The following is a 16,830-nucleotide window of genomic DNA, read 5'->3' on the forward strand; positions in this document are numbered from 1 at the left end:
ATGACCCGATTTACGCGTAAAAAACCATCACAAATCCCTCGACGTTGTCGATATGGCATCGCAACCACCGTCACCGTTTACACGCTCGAGGTGTCAGATGGTGCCGAATTTTTTCTTCATATCCCCTATATTTTTACGGAAAAGTAATTCTATTATAAGCTAGACGAGTTATTGAAGTTTGCTTGGGATTCTTTTAAAAACAATTCCCCCCCCTTTTAATTTTTTCTTAAAAAAAAAAAAATTAATTTTTTATTTTTTTTTAAAAAAAAAATTTTTTTTTTTCTTTTTTTTTTTTTTTTTTAAAGGCGTGGGGATTTTTCTGTTTAGCTCCATTTTCAAGATATGAGTTGTATTTTCGACAATTTCTATCTAGTTCGTCGTTAATTCTTCGTGATGTCGTCAAGATGGACTTCTTCCAGATCAGCAGATAAAAAAACTCTGAAAGAAGAGATGCTAATGCCAGAAAACAATGCCGACTGTGGATGTAAGGTAAAAAAATTGAGAGAAAAAAATAAAAAATTAAAATAAGGAAGGAAAAAACGGCGGTTCCCCACTATGTATTTAGTTAGACACCTAGTCGAGGAATTGTTAGCAAGGGGTATCTGATTTTTGACCTATCGATCATCGAACAACTCAGCGCACAAAAATATCTTATATTTCTAGGACCAAGTAAAATTAACAGGTTTCAAAAATTTCGTTGAAAAAGTGAAAAAATTCTTTTTCTGAATATTTCTACACTTGAGGGTGACTGTGATAGTGGAAAAAATCGAAGAAACAGTCCTCTGGGCGGTTTTCCTTATTTAAAGTTTATTTATCCTTGAAATTTATTCTTAAAAATTATTTTTCTATCCAAAGAAAAAAAGTAAAAATTTAGAGTTTTGCTATAGTGTGCCTACGAGGTTTTTAGATGGAACCTTTATTTGCTTGACGTTTCGGCTTTTTCGCTAGCACTATAGCAAAACACAGACAGAATATGCCGAGGTTTCAAGACAAAAGAACATTCGAACTAAAAATTTAGATTTATTTCAAACGTATTTCTCTTCAAAATCGATTCGGGATTTTGGGATCTCGAAGCGAATAGATTGCGAGGGAAGTGTAGCTAACGAATATGATCGTAGTCCGGCTTAACCCGTTTTTTTTAGTAAAATCCTAAGTGGACGAATGAAGGCGCATTGAAAAGGAAGAAGCGATCAGTACTGATCATTTATTGATTGATGAGAACGAGAAACAAAATTCGAGTACTATGGGGAGCTTAATGTCACTAAAATGAGTTTAAAAAACAGGAAAGCATGGATGAAGACAGTACGTTGTAGAATCCCATCATACGACCTTCAAGGAAAACGTTAACCTTAATGAGACGGTACCTTGACCTTTAATCTTAGCGTGCAAAAACAAAATCATAAAAATCTCTACTAAAGTACTTCAATTTGACGTCGCGGCGTTTCGAGGGAAGGAAACAGAGGGAAAATTTGAGAAATGCAAAAAAAAAACCATAAAAATAAAGGATGGATGAGCAGAAATGTGGCCGTAAACTCGTGGCGCGCGCACTTTTTCCGTGATCTTCCAGGATCGATTCTCGGAAAACTTCGTCGGCATTTCTTCTGCCATTTGAGTGAATTTTTCCTAACCTCCTACCCTCTACCCCTTGACTTTTAACAATGAAAGAGAACGAGAACAAGGTTAAAGTTAAAGTTGTGACCTTTGAAAACTTTACAGAGACTACTATTGGTCAATTTTTTGGAGTTGACCAATGAGGACGGAGTGGGTGGAGTTTATCACCTATGCAACTAAATTAAAATCAAGGAAATAAAGATAAAAATAGAAAAATAACAATAGTTTCGTATTTATTACACATAAAATATGAACATTAACGGATGTCGTTTATCCGGGGGTGGATCAAATGAATTGACGCGTAGATCATTGGATCTGAAACAGTGAATCAATGCCGCTCATCCGTCTCACCCGACTTCTTCATCATCGTGTATGCACATTTTCAGGATTTTTTAAGTAGTATTTTATATTTTTTTTCTCCTCTTTATAATTTTTTAAATAATTTTATTTAATCACAATCATATAAAGTCTTATGTATATATAGATTTATTGATTTTATAGAATGATTGCAAATCGAAACGAGAAAAGCGTTTTCAATCGACCAAAGTGAAGCAATTTAGAGGTGAGTCCGCCGTATTTTTTGTTTGTTTTTCGTTTTTTGTTTCTTGTCTGTTCATGTTGTTTTTGTTTTATTCGTTTACTTAACTTCTTAATTTTTCGTTGTGTTTTCCCCAGTGTTTTAGTGTTTTTCTTGCTTTTTGAGTTTTTTGTGCCCGAGAACTGTTTCCACCTATGAACCTCTGGGTATGGAATTTTAATTTGAAGAGCTTAGCCGAAATTTGTGAAGAAAAAAGACAAATGAGGTGTTGGGAAAAATCTTCAGGGGTTTTTGGATCTCTTGGGGAAAATCTTTGAAGAACTCAAGAAAGAGAAGTACTCCTCGACTCCATGGATCCTCTATGGATCGATATGCTCTAGAAAATTCTCGGTTGTTTTTAAAACGCAATAAAAGGTCAGTTGTGCTCTTGTGCTTAAGAAAGGTAGAGTCTTCTTCTTCTTTGCTCTGGATTCCTGAATAGCACTTGTAAAGAGATTTGATCCTTTGGGAACAAAAAACTCGATGATTGGTGACTTTTTAGCGGACCAAATTAACGGAAGGGAAATGCCTTCTTATTACTGATTTTCTTCAATGATCTCCTATGAAAATGATCGTAACAACCATATGTAATATTTTTTTCTTAGATAGAATGCTATAACAACATTTACAGTGTCCATAAGTCGGGTTTTTGTAGTGAGTACTGTCAACACTGTCTGTAAACAACGGCGAAGGTTGGGCCCTCGCTTTGTCTCCCTCCTTCCCTCCACCCTCAAATATATTTTTTTATATATTTAAATTCAAAAAATAATCTTAGAAAATTCTAGCATTGCTTGACAAATAGAATCTGTTCTGGTTTAAAAATATATTTAAATTTTAAAATATTCTAAAATAGTACAATAAAAATGTGTGCTGACATCAACACATAAGAAGCAGCTAAGCAGCAATCGACGACAATCGTAACGCATCCTAATTCCGGCGGGCGCGTCGCGGTCGTTTAGAGCAATGGATGAGCAAAGTGAACACGTGAAGGTGATAGTATTCTGTTTACGAGAAAACCTATGAAGTTTCTAGGAAAGATGCTGGAGAGAGTGTGAATTTGACGTTATTACGAAAAATAAAAATAATTCAAGTACTGAGAGCACCAAGGGATCCATTGTTTTGTCCGAATTGTGCCCTAATTTGCTCCCGAAAAATTTTTACTGTTGTAGAACGTATAGTGCTGTGCAAATTTTCCGAAGTCTGAGTTCATATAGAAAAAATTCAATTCAATTTCCACTCAATTCATTGTTGAAATTTCGAGTTTCGAATTGTAGATCATAATGGGAGAAAAAATTTATGATCTTGTTCTTGATGGTTCTTAGTATTTTCCCTTTCCCTACCAATTTATGTTATTTTATTATTATTTTTTTTTTCGTACAACAACGGTTGAAGCATTATTTTTCTCTGTTGAACTATTACAAAAACAATGTTTCAGGAGGAATTCTTCCTCTTTTCCGCCCCTAACTTCTCGTTAAGTTCTCGAAAAGGAAACTGTCCAGTCAAATTGCACTTTGCAATCGGTTTTCGTATCATTGAGGAGATATAAATCTGCGGAACATTTTCTTTTTCAAATTTCCACTTTGTTCGCTTCGATCAATCGTTTCCTGTCTGTAAAAGTGTTCTCTTTTCCGTTCATTCCCCAAACTACGCCGGAAAAAAGTCGTTCAACAGCGAATTTACCGAAATGGACTGATTTAAATGCACGAATCGACAGCGACATCATTCGATAAAAATATACCCAGCTCTGGATATGGAGGGAAACTTTTTGGTTTTCGGATTTTTCCCATGAAGAACTCTCTTTTGGGCCTTTTTTAAAAATTATTCTAAGAATCATTTGCCACCAAACATACATTTTCTATATTTTTCCCTAATTACTCCCAGTTTTCGAGGAAAATTTGTTGATGATCTTGGATTTGGAAGCGGTTGGGAGTTAAAAACTCATAAAAATCTAACAATTTTACGTCTTATGAGCCATATATCCCTAACCATTTGGTTTTTTTGATCGCCGTGACAGTCATCGTAGGAAATAATCAGAGATTACGTCATTTAAAGTTTGTTCCCCAAGAAATAAATAAATTGAAGGAAGAAAAAAGAAATAAATAAGTAGAAATAAATAATTGTTTACGATAAGTCTGACGCTCTGAGTTACTCAGCCCCCTTCAACACCTACCGTTCATCATTAAACATCATCATTGATGTAAGGATGGATGGTTGAAGAACACTCAGCCGGTGACGACGGGGTTCATGGTCTGCGCGCCGCCCACGCGGCGTAGGTCAGTCACCATTACTGGTCGTGCACTACTCAGTCGCCGTGTTGTTTCCATCTTCGAATAATGGCTGACACATTCTCTTGTAAGTAATCTACTCGTTGTTTTTTTTCAAATTCATGGTGATTTTCTCAGAATTTTTGGTCCTTTTACCTTTCTTTCCTTCGTTTTCTTGGCGGATATGATCTGGAGTATGATTTGTCTAAAAACTTTTTGTCTTGGGGACTTTTTGAGCTATTTTTTCAGGTTTTTTTCCAAAAGCCCTGCTCTGTTTTTTTTTTACCCAAAAAAAAACTTGAGAAAACCTTTAGAAACGATTCCTTATCAAACTGTAATAAATATTTAATGAAATATAATATAATATAATATAATATAGTCCGGTTGGTGGCCCATTCTGTCAGTTTTGGGCTGTTAGGATTTCGCGAAGATCCGCGAGATTTTTGTTTCGAATAGAGAACTCATATAAAAATGGAAAAAATCAATAGAAGACAGCCGATTTTTCTTCTCCGAATGTTTTTTTTCTTGGATGTAACCTCCCTTGTCATTTGATTCGAAGTGACAAAAGAAGAATGTAATCAATAACTGGGGAATCGAACGATCAATCCCAGTGCGATAAAGTGCAAATGTTGGATGTTATTGTCGTTTACACATTAACATTTTCACGGAATTTTCTCCATGCGCGGGAATTTCCCTCCATAGTTTACTGTAAGTTGGGTCGGATGTTAGAAATCAACCAGAAAGAAGTGATCAGCGATTTTTTTCCTTTTTACCGTAATGGATCATTTCTCACCGAAGTTGTCTGAATTAGATGAATCGGTAATTCTGAAATTCTCTGATAATTTTGAGATGGTTACGAAATGTCTCTATATTATATTAATTTATTTTATATATTTATAGAAATAAAATTGTTTAGAATCATATTCTTGTTCTTATTTTCTTAATTTTTCCAAAGTTCATGCATTTACTCTGCCCTCTAGCGCTTTTCCAGCTCATTTCTGTTCATTTTTTTGCTCCTTTCCTTCTTTCTCGCTCCTTTCTTTCACTTTCTACCTTCTTTTTGCTTAATACTATACCATTGTTATCCCTTAATTTCTGGCTTACTGGCACTTGTTCTTTCCAGAGCTATTTTAAAACAAATTTGACGTATTTTTCGTTTTTTCACTCCTAGCCGAAGGACCGAAGGATGTTTACGTAAATTTTCCGTCCCATCTTTGATTAACGGTCGTGCGTCATACGGTAGCACGTGGTCGGAGTAGACTGTAAATTTGCGTTAAATTCTTTCGAGTTACCAACCGATTCTGCTGCCTTTTTGCTTACGTCTGTGTGTGTGTTTTTTTTTTCAATTACGTCTCTCTGACCTTTTCAAGGTCTTATTGGATGCTTTTATTTGATATTTTTTCTTTTTCCGTTCTTCCGCTTATGACTTCAGCTTCAACTTCTCTCTCCCTCCCCCCAAGCCCCTCGGTTCGACCGTTACCCTTTCACGGTCGGGCTTATGTTACAGCGAAATGACGGGCACAATAATGCCGTATTGTTAGCTGATGAGAACCATCATCAGCGCAAAAGTTACTGATAACATTGATGGATGTGTCCGTGTTGGCGATGATGTGATGGGGCTAAGAAACAAAGACCAAGCCCGATCGTATCATACTGTTACGTAGCCGTGCTGCTTACGGGGAAGTATCTTTAAAACCCGAAGAAGATGTTGGGATCATCGCTCAATCGGAAATGGCTTGCTTACTGTATCGAAAATTCATTCGAAAGAAAAGATTCATCCGTGAAAGACGCAACTAAGGGCGTTTTTCAATGGTTGAAGATTTCTTTCGAGACTATTCTTTCTGGAAATTTAAGAAAAATTAAAGAATTATTGATGAATTATTGATAAATTCAGTGATTAAAAGAAGATGACTGATAGAGTGAAATTTTACGGTGACATGGTTACATCTTCCTCAGTTTCTCCGGTAAGGTGTTATCCCAAAAGAAAAAACTTGATCAACTACGCTAAGCTGATTGGATCGATATATTACTGTATTGATTCTATTCTATGCTTGATCTGGAAGAGAAAGCCAGGAAAAATTCACTTAAATTCACTGAGCATTGAATACCACAGAGACATCCGATAATGGATTTTCTGGATAAATTGATCAGAAAAATACTCTTTTTTCCTCTTCCCGTTACTCAATAACATTTGAATGGCGTTAATTCTCCAGCGGAATTACTCAGTCACTCTAAAAAAATGTTTCGACAGTTAAGCGTTATCCAGAACCATTAACGTTGAGGAAAATTTTTGAAAAAAAATGAATTTAAGCCAAATTATTCATTGCTGAGACGCTAACCTCAAGGCTGGAGGAGTCAATTGACTGCTGGTTGACCAAAAAACGAGTGCTCAAAAAAAAAATGAACTGCTCTCTCTCTCTGCTGCTGCTGCTATCCTCGATTTCTATGTTTTTTTTTGTGAAAATATTCGATACACGTAGAGCAAACCGTAAATATTCTGTTTTATTGCTGTTATTTATTTATTTTTGTTTTTATGTGTTTAAAATCCCCGTAATACTAGCTGGCTTTTTTTGTTTTTTTTTCTTCAGCACATTTGAGACTTTTTAGATAATGTTTAAATTTTTTCGTTGTAAAGCTATGGTCACGCCATTACGTTGTCGGAAACGTTCCCATCTACAGTTCTTCACATATGTACACACTTACACATTAAATTTACACTAAATAGAAGAGAAAGGAACTGGTAGCGAGTATTTTTGCAGTAAAAAGTCTGCTATAGCCTTTTACGGCTGCAAAACTTCCTGTAACTTCCCCTACCTGTAGAGATCCGTGAATCGTTATCGATTTGTTTCGCGCATTGCTGCCTTGATTATTTCGGATCACTTCGACAGCGGAAAAAAATGATTTTGTGGCAAAAATCACCTTTCACTAATAATCATCGTCCCAGAATGAATGTTTGGCCGTAAGATAAGTGATCTACACGATCTGGCGGGGAAAGAAAGAAATAAAGGGCTTGCTGAAAAATCCCGTTAATGCTGGACGATATTAGTAAATATTTTACTGGGAATAAATGTGAAAACCCTCAAAAAATTTCTTAAAAAATACAACCAGAGCAGTAAAATAAATAAAATAAAGCAGAGATTGGTGATTAGTTTGTGAAGAGACCCCGATGAAGGTTTGATTTGTCAACCCAAGAGATCTAGACCCGATAGGATGAGAATTTAGGCGAACGCGGCTTTGATCGCTTGTTTATACTAGCGCTTTGGGGCGATCGATACTGATCAGCGTCCAAATAAACGCAAAGTATTTTTGTGATGTGAATGTGAAGAATGTGAGCGATTTTTTTTTGCAGTTTTTTTTTCTGGAAGAAAAAAGCCATTAACCTAACGGAATTTTTTTTTATTTCTGCCGATTTTATGTATATTTTTTTCTTGACATATTTTACTCTTTGATGGCGAGGAAATTTGTCTGGTCATTTTATCTCACATATTCCATTGATTACAACCTGGCCAATGCGATATTTTATCTATTAGATTTCTTAAATGTTGGGATTTAGAAAAAGTCGATTAGATGTTCTTAAAGAATCCATTTTCAGAAAAAATCAATAAGTTTGGTGAATACATGAAACACTACAAATTAGTAATTAATTATTAGTTGATTAGCTGCTCTTAAAAAAATCTATTCTCAGAAAAAATCAATAAGCTTAACCAATGCATGAAATAGTACAAATTATCTACGATTTTTACGCCCATTGAACGCATGAAAATTTGTGAATTTATTTTTTAAATGTCTTTCAAAAATTTCAAATTTATTTATTCCGCGAGTTTTAAAGTGTTCGGTAAGTGTAGAAGAATTTTTAAAAAATAATGTTCGGGTGGAGTAAGCACTATGAAGTTACTATGAGGTTACAGCATGTACTCGTTTGGTTGCTCGTTGATCAGCGCCATCAACAACGCCGATAGTTCGCGTCATTAGAAAACTTTTATTATGAAATTTTAAAAGGTGAATTCTCATTTCTCCCCGTACGTCGACGTCAACGAAATCGTCGACATCCAAATCGTGTTGGCGTTGACATCGAAAACCAGTTGCTAATTGCCATTAATGAGAAATAACTGTCCAGATGTCTAATGTGGGCACCAAAAGAAAAAAGCTAAACTCAAATTGAATCATCAATTAATTTAATTGATTTATCATTATTGAATGAATCACTGGTGGTTGCGTAAAGATTTCTTTCGGGTTACAGTAACTAACCGTTAAAATTGACTGAGTTCAGATATCAGCGAGGAAAGCGAAGGCGCAAATTCTCGGATGTCAACCTCACCGAGTACGCAAGATTCAATCATGCCGAGCACTTCGGAATCGGCAACGTCGGAAAAAAGTAAAATTGAGGAGAAGAGTGAGTTAGAGGAATTTATTTTTATCGTTTTTCTCGTCTTCTCAGCTTACATGTTGATCCATTCGCTTGTAGCCGAACAAAGAGTCAATTTTTGAAATGGTTACCTGGTGAAGAAAATTAAATTGTGGTCCATTCATTATTAATCTGTTAAATATCTGAATGCTAGATTCATTTTTTTCTTTGAAAACTTTGATCTGATTTATTTTTAATGATTTAAGATGCCAAGGTGTGTTTTGACTTAATTCCAGAGTTGCTTAGGATTAGTTTACGGTTTAAGTGCAGACTAAAAAAAGATATCGTGACCTTAAGAGTTTATTTGTATTTATTCAAAGAAATTCCAGAAAATTTTTCAGATGAAAAGGTGAAAAAGTACTGGATGTGATTTCGCTGTTAGCCAAAGATGTGTTTAACACGTCTCCGACGTAGAATGGATTGGCAGATACAAATTACAAACAATTATTATTTATTGACAGTCGAAAAAAAATGGAGAAACCGAAAGAAACCCAGACCTCAACAAAAAGACGCGTGCAATAAATAATATTCAAGAATAAAGTACGGTTCTTTGAATGAATTCAGGAAATGGAAAAAAAAACGATTTTTACTATAAATTTACCCAATTTACTACAAAAATATGATATAAAAAGAGAGACCATCGCTCGGGAAATTGTTCCAGCAGCCATATGAGAAATGACGGGTCAGAAGATCGGTATGGAATCAGACAAAATAAAGTTCATCCATTCGTTCCAGAAAATTCGTTTTGTGTAATTTTCCCTGAAAAAAAGTCACAAAAATTATGGGGGAAAAATCCTGGTGAGGGAACTAGGACAGGAATTTTGGAAGAATTTTAAAAAATTAAAATTTTAAAAACAGTAATAAAAACCAATAGAAAATAATGAATAGATAATAAAAGACAAAAAGGAAAAGTGAATATAGTTCCGAATAAGGAATCCATATCTAAGTTCACAAATTTTATTTTTACGGGTATGTTTGGTGGATTACTACGTATCGTATTGGAAAAATGTGTGCTCCAATTCGAAATAACGTTGACCCATTGCCAACTGACCCGTAAACGTTTTGTTTCATTTCAGTTGAAGCTGAAAATGTCAATGATGTGAAGGAATCTGCTGTAAATCCGGAGATTGTCGTCGAGAATACGGAAGTTCCTAAGAGGTGATTTTTTTTTCTTTAAAATGTAGCTAATGGTACTCTTACACGCAATAATTTCGTCACTTAAAAACTTAATTTGCTCCCAAATCTCATTTCGAAAATTTTGAAAAATGGGCGGAGCTTGACATGATGCATGCAAAAAAGAAAAAAAACAAAATCGAGATTCGTTACACTCGTTTTGAATCGTTATGTTGGCGTCAATCTGAACGATTTTTATGGTAACCCAGTTGATCGTGTTGTAAGCTCCGCCCACAGCGACACCACCAATGAGCTAAGCGTGTGCTAAGCTCCGCCCACAGCCACGCGATTGGTGGAAATGCGACATTGCGTCGAAAAACTCCTAGGACATACACTAAAGTCATACATACACTAAAGTCTGATTTTAAATAATGTAGAGGATATTTTAGAAATAATCTCACGGCAGCAGTCAACTCGCTGATGCTCAGGTCAAATGATCATGATCTAATCAATAATTTCTTTCCAGGTTCCTACCACGAAGTATATCCGAATGTGAAGCGAATGACGATCGTGACAGTCAACGTTCCATACTTCGGAATCCTCAGCTGGCGAAAATCCGACCGATCATGGAAAAACGGCAATCGTTCGATTTACCGCTTGAACGGCCGATAAACGATAGCACTAACGAGATGGACGTGATCGAACGCTACTACCAGAGGAATCAGGCCACGATCAATAGTGAGCACTAACTGATCTCAATCCAAGAAGTGGAATTTTACAAATCCATGGGGATGGTTTAAGGTCTTCAAAGCCGGAATATGGATACGGTCCGCGCCCGAGCAACGGAACGACGTCATCCCGTATCGCTGGCGTCGAGAAGGAGCGAACAATCGGAAGCGGTCATGCCGTCGATGAACATCAGAGAAAGAAAAAGTATGGACAATACGATTCTTTACAGTACATTTTAATGATAGCACGAGGAGGTATTGATTTTTACTTCCTGTAATCCTCGGGCTTTTCTAGAAATCTCAACAAAGAGTCAAATTATTTTTGTGTACAAGAACGCTCGTTAAGAACGATAAGATCCGTATGGGAAATGGGAATAATTTCCCTGCTCAAAAATTGCCACGGAAGTTTCTAGTCATTTCCAAAAATCACTTTGTTTGCACAAAATTTTAGAAAGATCCACTGGTAAAAAACTTAATATGATTTTTTTTTCATTCAGAACCTCTCGAAGTTCATAGTATGCTTATTTATTTCATTTATTGTTATTTACTTTTGCATTTATTTGTCATTTACTGTCATATTTGCTTTTATTTAGGTGTGTGTGTGTTTGTTTTTCGCTCATTAATATGCATACTTGTATTCTTTTAATTGTTTAGTCCATTTTTTAATGCTTTTACTGAAAAACAGGAGTTTTCTCACTCTATCAACATTTATTTATTTTTATCTCGCTCTATTGATTCCATTTTTAAGTTTATGGAACGTTTATACTTTTAGATTTTAACAAATCGTTCTACTGGATAGCGGCGAATCACAAGAAGATTGGCTTTCGACATATTTGCATGTTGTTGCTGGTTCTCGTTTATACTTTGCTGGGCGCTTTAATGTTCTACCTCATCGAGTCGAATTACGAGAGGAACGTGAGTGCTGTTTGAACTTACTCGTTTTTAACAGAAATCCTTGTAAAATTTAATAAATCTCTTAAAATTTCCACGAAAAAAAAACGTGAGTACCGATCGTACATCGCTCACCCGGTTACAGCGAATTTCTTGCAAATCCAATGAATTTTCTGGCTTTTCGTCTTGATTTTTTCTTTTGAAGGATTTGTGTGTTTTCTGAACCATGTTGTTTTTATTAATTTTTGCTAGTTGCCCACGAAAAAAAAAGAAACGTTTTTTAGACCGTTGTAATTCGCAAAGGTGCACTTGACAAAACAATCCTAGGAATTGCGACCGAGATGACAAATAAGGTCAATGATCCGGATGAAACTGTAAATGTGACTATGATGGAGGAATATATCAAGGTCTGTTCTATAGAAAAAAAATTATCGGGCTCATTATTAAATTTTTTTGTCATACTGTAGTCAAATTTAAAGCTCCGTAATAAGAAAAAAATCATAAAATTTTTCCAACTTTCAACTTCCAATCTTTTTCAACTCAATTTTTTTTTCCAGAGAGCTTACGTCACCCTTTTACAACAAGAATCAGCGTACAAAGGTAGCACATTCTACAAATCCGAGGATCCAGACAATAACTATAAATGGACATTCGGAAGTGCATTCTTTTTCTCGATGAATGTCTATACAACAACTGGATACGGTAGGAGATTCCAATAATTTCAAGACCACGAGAAAAATCCTTTAAAATTGAGCATTTTCCCTTCCTAATGTATATATATATTTCTTTTTTTAATTTTATAGAAATGTTGATCCTTGTTCCACCTGCTAGGCTCTTCTTTCGTACTCCTTATTTTAAAAATTTGCTAGTTATTCAGAAAAATTATTTTGCTACTCTAAAAAAATATTCCTAAAATGAGCAAAAAACAAAGAATTGAAAAATAAAATAAAATAAAGCGAATCCTAAAACAAGTATGTAGCATAAACAGTGCTAGATTTGTCATAGCTGTGGTTTTCTCCATATTTTTCCTTGAAATTCGGTTCATTCCTGCCAAATTCAAGTGATACTGAACATATGATAAACAATGTGTAAATATGTGTGAATAATAGGTCAACAAAAAATTATATAATTATGAATACAAAATTTAGAAAAAAAAAGTATTTTGAAGTTTCGGAAATCGATAATTCACCACACTGTCTTTGAACAATTAACGTACAGGCTCAATTGCACCGGAATCGATTGCTGGAAAATCATGCGTGATGGTTTATGGTTTTCTTTTCGTACCGTTGACACTTGTTGTCCTTCGAGACCTCGGTCAATGGGCGCTCGTGCACACAACAAAGATTTACGCTCGACTACTAATAATGTTCAGGTAATAATTACCCGTAATTAGTAGTTTTTGGGTCTATCCCTAGTGATTTTTCAAGTGTTAATCAATTAGGCTAATTAATTCTAAAAAAATTTAAAGAAAATTTAGAGAAAATTTAAGGAAGAACTTGTGTTTCAGAAGAGCCCGCGGCTACGGAGAAACAAAAGACGATGAAATGATCAGTTTACCGATAAAATTCTGTATGGGAATAATGCTTGGTAAGTTATAAAATTTTCCACTCCATTACGAAAAAAAAGGATTGTTGCTGCTTCGAAATAGGTTTTCAAATTTTCTTTTTTAATCTTATTTCTATTTTTTCTAATTTATCAATTGTTTTCACACTTTGAGAACAGTTATACAGCTAAAATTCCGAATTTCGCGCATATTGCATTGAAAAAATAACTAGACGAAAACTGATCCCCAGCCGAACAAGAGTGTTGTAGACTATAAAGATCGCAGAAAGTGTAGACCGATAGTCTTTTCCTGAGCTTCGTTCCTTTTTCGCTGGGTTAGGTTGCAAAATTTGTGTGGAATGAGAGTCCTGACTGGAATTATCTCTCATTCAGACCTTTTCTTTCCAAGGAAAATCGCGATTCTTGACTATTGTATGGAGGAGGAAAATTCCCGGAAAAAATGTCCTGTGTTCTAGGCTACCTGTTATTTGCCAGCTTGTTCATTTACGAATACGATGCGTTATCTGGGCCGGCTGGTTCCGGAATGGACTTCTTCCATTCATTCTACTTCTCTTTTATATCAATGACAACTATAGGACTTGGCGATATCATGCCGAACAATGTTACGGTAATTTTTAGAATTTTTCTGTTTTTTTTTTCTCAGCACCTCTTTTGTGCGATACTTTCTCTGCAAATTTTGTATGTATCCATCATTTGCTTACGGTATCTCTTCGGCATGTATGGTATTTCCTGAAAAATTATGACCGGAAAAGAGCTTAAGAGCGCTCTTAAGATCTTAGTGCTTAATTTCTATCTGAGAGAGATTGAGAAATTTTCTTTATCGTATTTTTCCAAGCATCAAATGTCTCTTTCTACCACACTCTCTCTCTCTCTTGTTCCAAAAACTCAATTATTTCTGGAATTTTCCTAGAAAGGGTTCTCTAAGGACACTGACTCTAGTGCTTTATTGAAAAAAGTGATGCACTATTTTAATTTCTTTCTCCTTTTAAAGCACTAACTCTACTGTTTTTTTTGAAAGAGGTACTGTATTCCTTTAGTTTGCCCCAATCATCACTGTTCTATTCTTCTTCGGCATGCCAATCCTTAAGGTGGTCAACAGAAGCACGTACATTTGCGTGGAAAATGGAGTTTTTGGTGAGTTTCGGTGGTTCTCTGCTCCTACCGTACCTCTTTTTGGTTTTGTTCCTTGTACGTAGATAGGTAACTGCTTGCAGGCACAATGACAGTGTTTGAGAATCGTCTGGACAGTTGCTGGACCGGGGTACAACCGAATGATGCAGAGGTATGGTTTGCTACAGCTATATACACGTGCTATAAATTATCATGACAGCAAGATTTTTTTAGAAGATACCTAAATCCAGAAAAAAAAGAGATCTTTGATTCTCTCCTCATCCGGGATCTTTTTTTCGTTTTTTTGCAGCATATCTCAAAACAAAAACACTTCATCTTTGCAAGGAACAATTAGGAAAATATTTTAAAAAGGCACTTTCAAATTTTATTTTCCTGTTAGATTTTGTCAGTTTTTCTTCTAGCTTTATTATTTCTAGGAATTAAAATTTTATAAATTTATTAATGAAATAACAAACGAATTACATTCTTGAGAATTTTATGAATTGAGTTATGCATTTTTATGATTTTTTTAAAGCAATGATTCATAAATTTATGAATTTTTGCGTAGAAGACTCATGGTGGAAGTATCACAAAAACTTCAATGAGTTTCATTGATTGCACTTTGATGTGAATCCAAACTTTATTTATTTTACTTTGTTTTGATCATTTTTTAATTTTTAATTTTATATATGTATTTTAATTTTTATATATTTTTATATATTTTAATTTTTTTTATTTTTTAAAATTAATTTTTAACTGAATTAAATTACTCCAAACCCTAATAATCCATGAACGGAGTTTTTTTTTTTAACAAGCATGGTTCGCTGACACAGAATCTATAGCCATTTTGAAGAGTTCTTCTCGGGAAAAATCCTTCACCTGGTATTTTTTTCTCGGATTCAGGCACAAGCTGTATCTCCACGGCCGTCAATAAGAAGTCGTGGAACCGCCACCCCCGAACGAGATGATGAATCATCCGATGAGGTGGGACATTCGTTATTAGGATATGATCGTGATCGCGTCGTTCATTCTTCCCGAATTTTCCTTGCAGGAGAGTCAAGCGAATCAATTCCTGAACAATTTCACGATTCGTTCGATTGCCACGTTCATGAAATCACAATCGGACGTGTACGGTGGCGATTTCGGACGAGTTAACCTGAGACGCGGCGATTTACTCCCGCATAACAACGAGAACACAGTTCGTTCGGTCTCGTCAACAACGCGTCGCGCCGGTGATCCCTCGGCGCGTTACTAGGACGAGTTTTCCCGGCTTAGAATTCTACTATAAACTAACCTTGTTATCAAAGCTTTACGTGTATTAATTGTATTTTTTTTCGTTTTCGTTTTCTTTTTCTTTTCTTTTTTTTCGTGAAGGAAATATTCATAGCCATTCCCCTTTTTGCTCTGCTGTTGTATCTCATATAATTCCAATAGCACTGTAGAACGTCATATGTTTTTAGACCACTTTTTTTTCTAGGTTGTCCCAAAAGTTGCGCATGAATTCGTGGTGGAACCACTAAACTCCGCTCGAACTATGTCATTTTCCACAAGTTTTTCCCCGTTTTCTAGTGGAGATGACGTATGGATAGCGCAAGTGGTCCCACGGGGATATATGGGATTACTGTTGCATGATGCTTTAAAGCGGAATATTTTCATTAATGCCTGAAGCTAACACAGTTTTCCCAGGAAAATCACCAATTCTCTTTGTTTTCCTTGTTTATTTGCCAGTTTTCATGCTCAAACTCGTATCCGTTAGGGGTTGAAGTTGTTTTTTTTCAGTTTTCAGGTTCCTTTCTTTGCCATTCTTGATTTTTTCGAGGTGATGTGATACAATTGATGTGATATTAAAATCATTTGCTTTTTTTCTTGCGTTGATCAAGTTTTTGTTTTCGTTCTGTAGCGCTGAATTTTCTGGAAGGTTGAACGAAGATTCGTGAAAAAAATGAAGTTTTTTAAAATCTCTGAGGTACTCCAGACGTCCTCCTCCGAGTCTGCGTCTGTCTCAAGGAATTTCTTTGGTTACTCGAATTTTTTCTATGCCACATGGACTGTAGAGTGGATTTTATTGTGAATACAAACGTTACGCATAGATTGACAGATTTAACGGTGTTGAGGATCGAGTCCATGGATACTGTGGTAGTGATCCGAGAGTCAAAGCCGTGTACCCTTTTAGTGTTTTCGATACTCTTTTTGGGAAGGTTCGTGGTGTTTAAATTTATAGTGGCAGAGCATTGTTAACATTGCGAGAGCTTACAGAGGTATTTGGATCAGATTCGCGTAACCTATTCGTGTAACGGATCAATAAGGCATTCTACGTAACTTATATGACTTAATCGATGGAATAATATCGGAATGATCGCGTGAGGTGATCGCCTGGATTTTTCTCGGTAAAAGTTGTAGAAATTCTATCTGAGGAAGTTATTTTACTGATTCATTTGATGTGAAAAAACTAATCGTTTGAGAAAACCCAAACCAAAATATAAATAGAATAAAATAAAATCTTTTCCAACACCCTGTATTGAGATTCTTACGATTTATCAGCTGTCTCCATTGCGCCATCATCCATGA

At 35.4% G+C, this 16,830-nt stretch overlaps 1 protein-coding gene across 2 annotated transcripts; it reads left to right on the forward strand.

The window, feature by feature from the left end:
• Window positions 1-393: 393 nt before the first annotated feature.
• On the forward strand, window positions 394-15,517 carry RB195_003694 (uncharacterized protein; the record flags this gene model as incomplete). 2 transcript variants are annotated; one of them, XM_064201453.1, is made up of 16 exons in its annotated part: window positions 394-489; window positions 2,113-2,173; window positions 8,723-8,845; window positions 9,934-10,015; window positions 10,497-10,708; window positions 10,772-10,903; window positions 11,471-11,613; window positions 11,874-11,996; window positions 12,147-12,291; window positions 12,808-12,961; window positions 13,097-13,176; window positions 13,608-13,759; window positions 14,190-14,286; window positions 14,367-14,434; window positions 15,166-15,246; window positions 15,314-15,517. In XM_064201453.1, 16 exons carry the CDS (start codon window positions 394-396, stop codon window positions 15,515-15,517), a joined length of 1,953 nt encoding a protein of 650 aa, XP_064057334.1. The 2 variants fall into 2 exon arrangements, with proteins under 2 accessions (XP_064057334.1, XP_064057335.1); XM_064201454.1 differs by lacking the exon at window positions 394-489 and adding an exon at window positions 1,943-1,981.
• Between the last annotated feature and the right edge of the window lie 1,313 nt (window positions 15,518-16,830).

Source organism: Necator americanus, chromosome IV (assembly GCF_031761385.1).
Source record: "Necator americanus strain Aroian chromosome IV, whole genome shotgun sequence".
Taxonomy (NCBI): domain Eukaryota; kingdom Metazoa; phylum Nematoda; class Chromadorea; order Rhabditida; family Ancylostomatidae; genus Necator; species Necator americanus.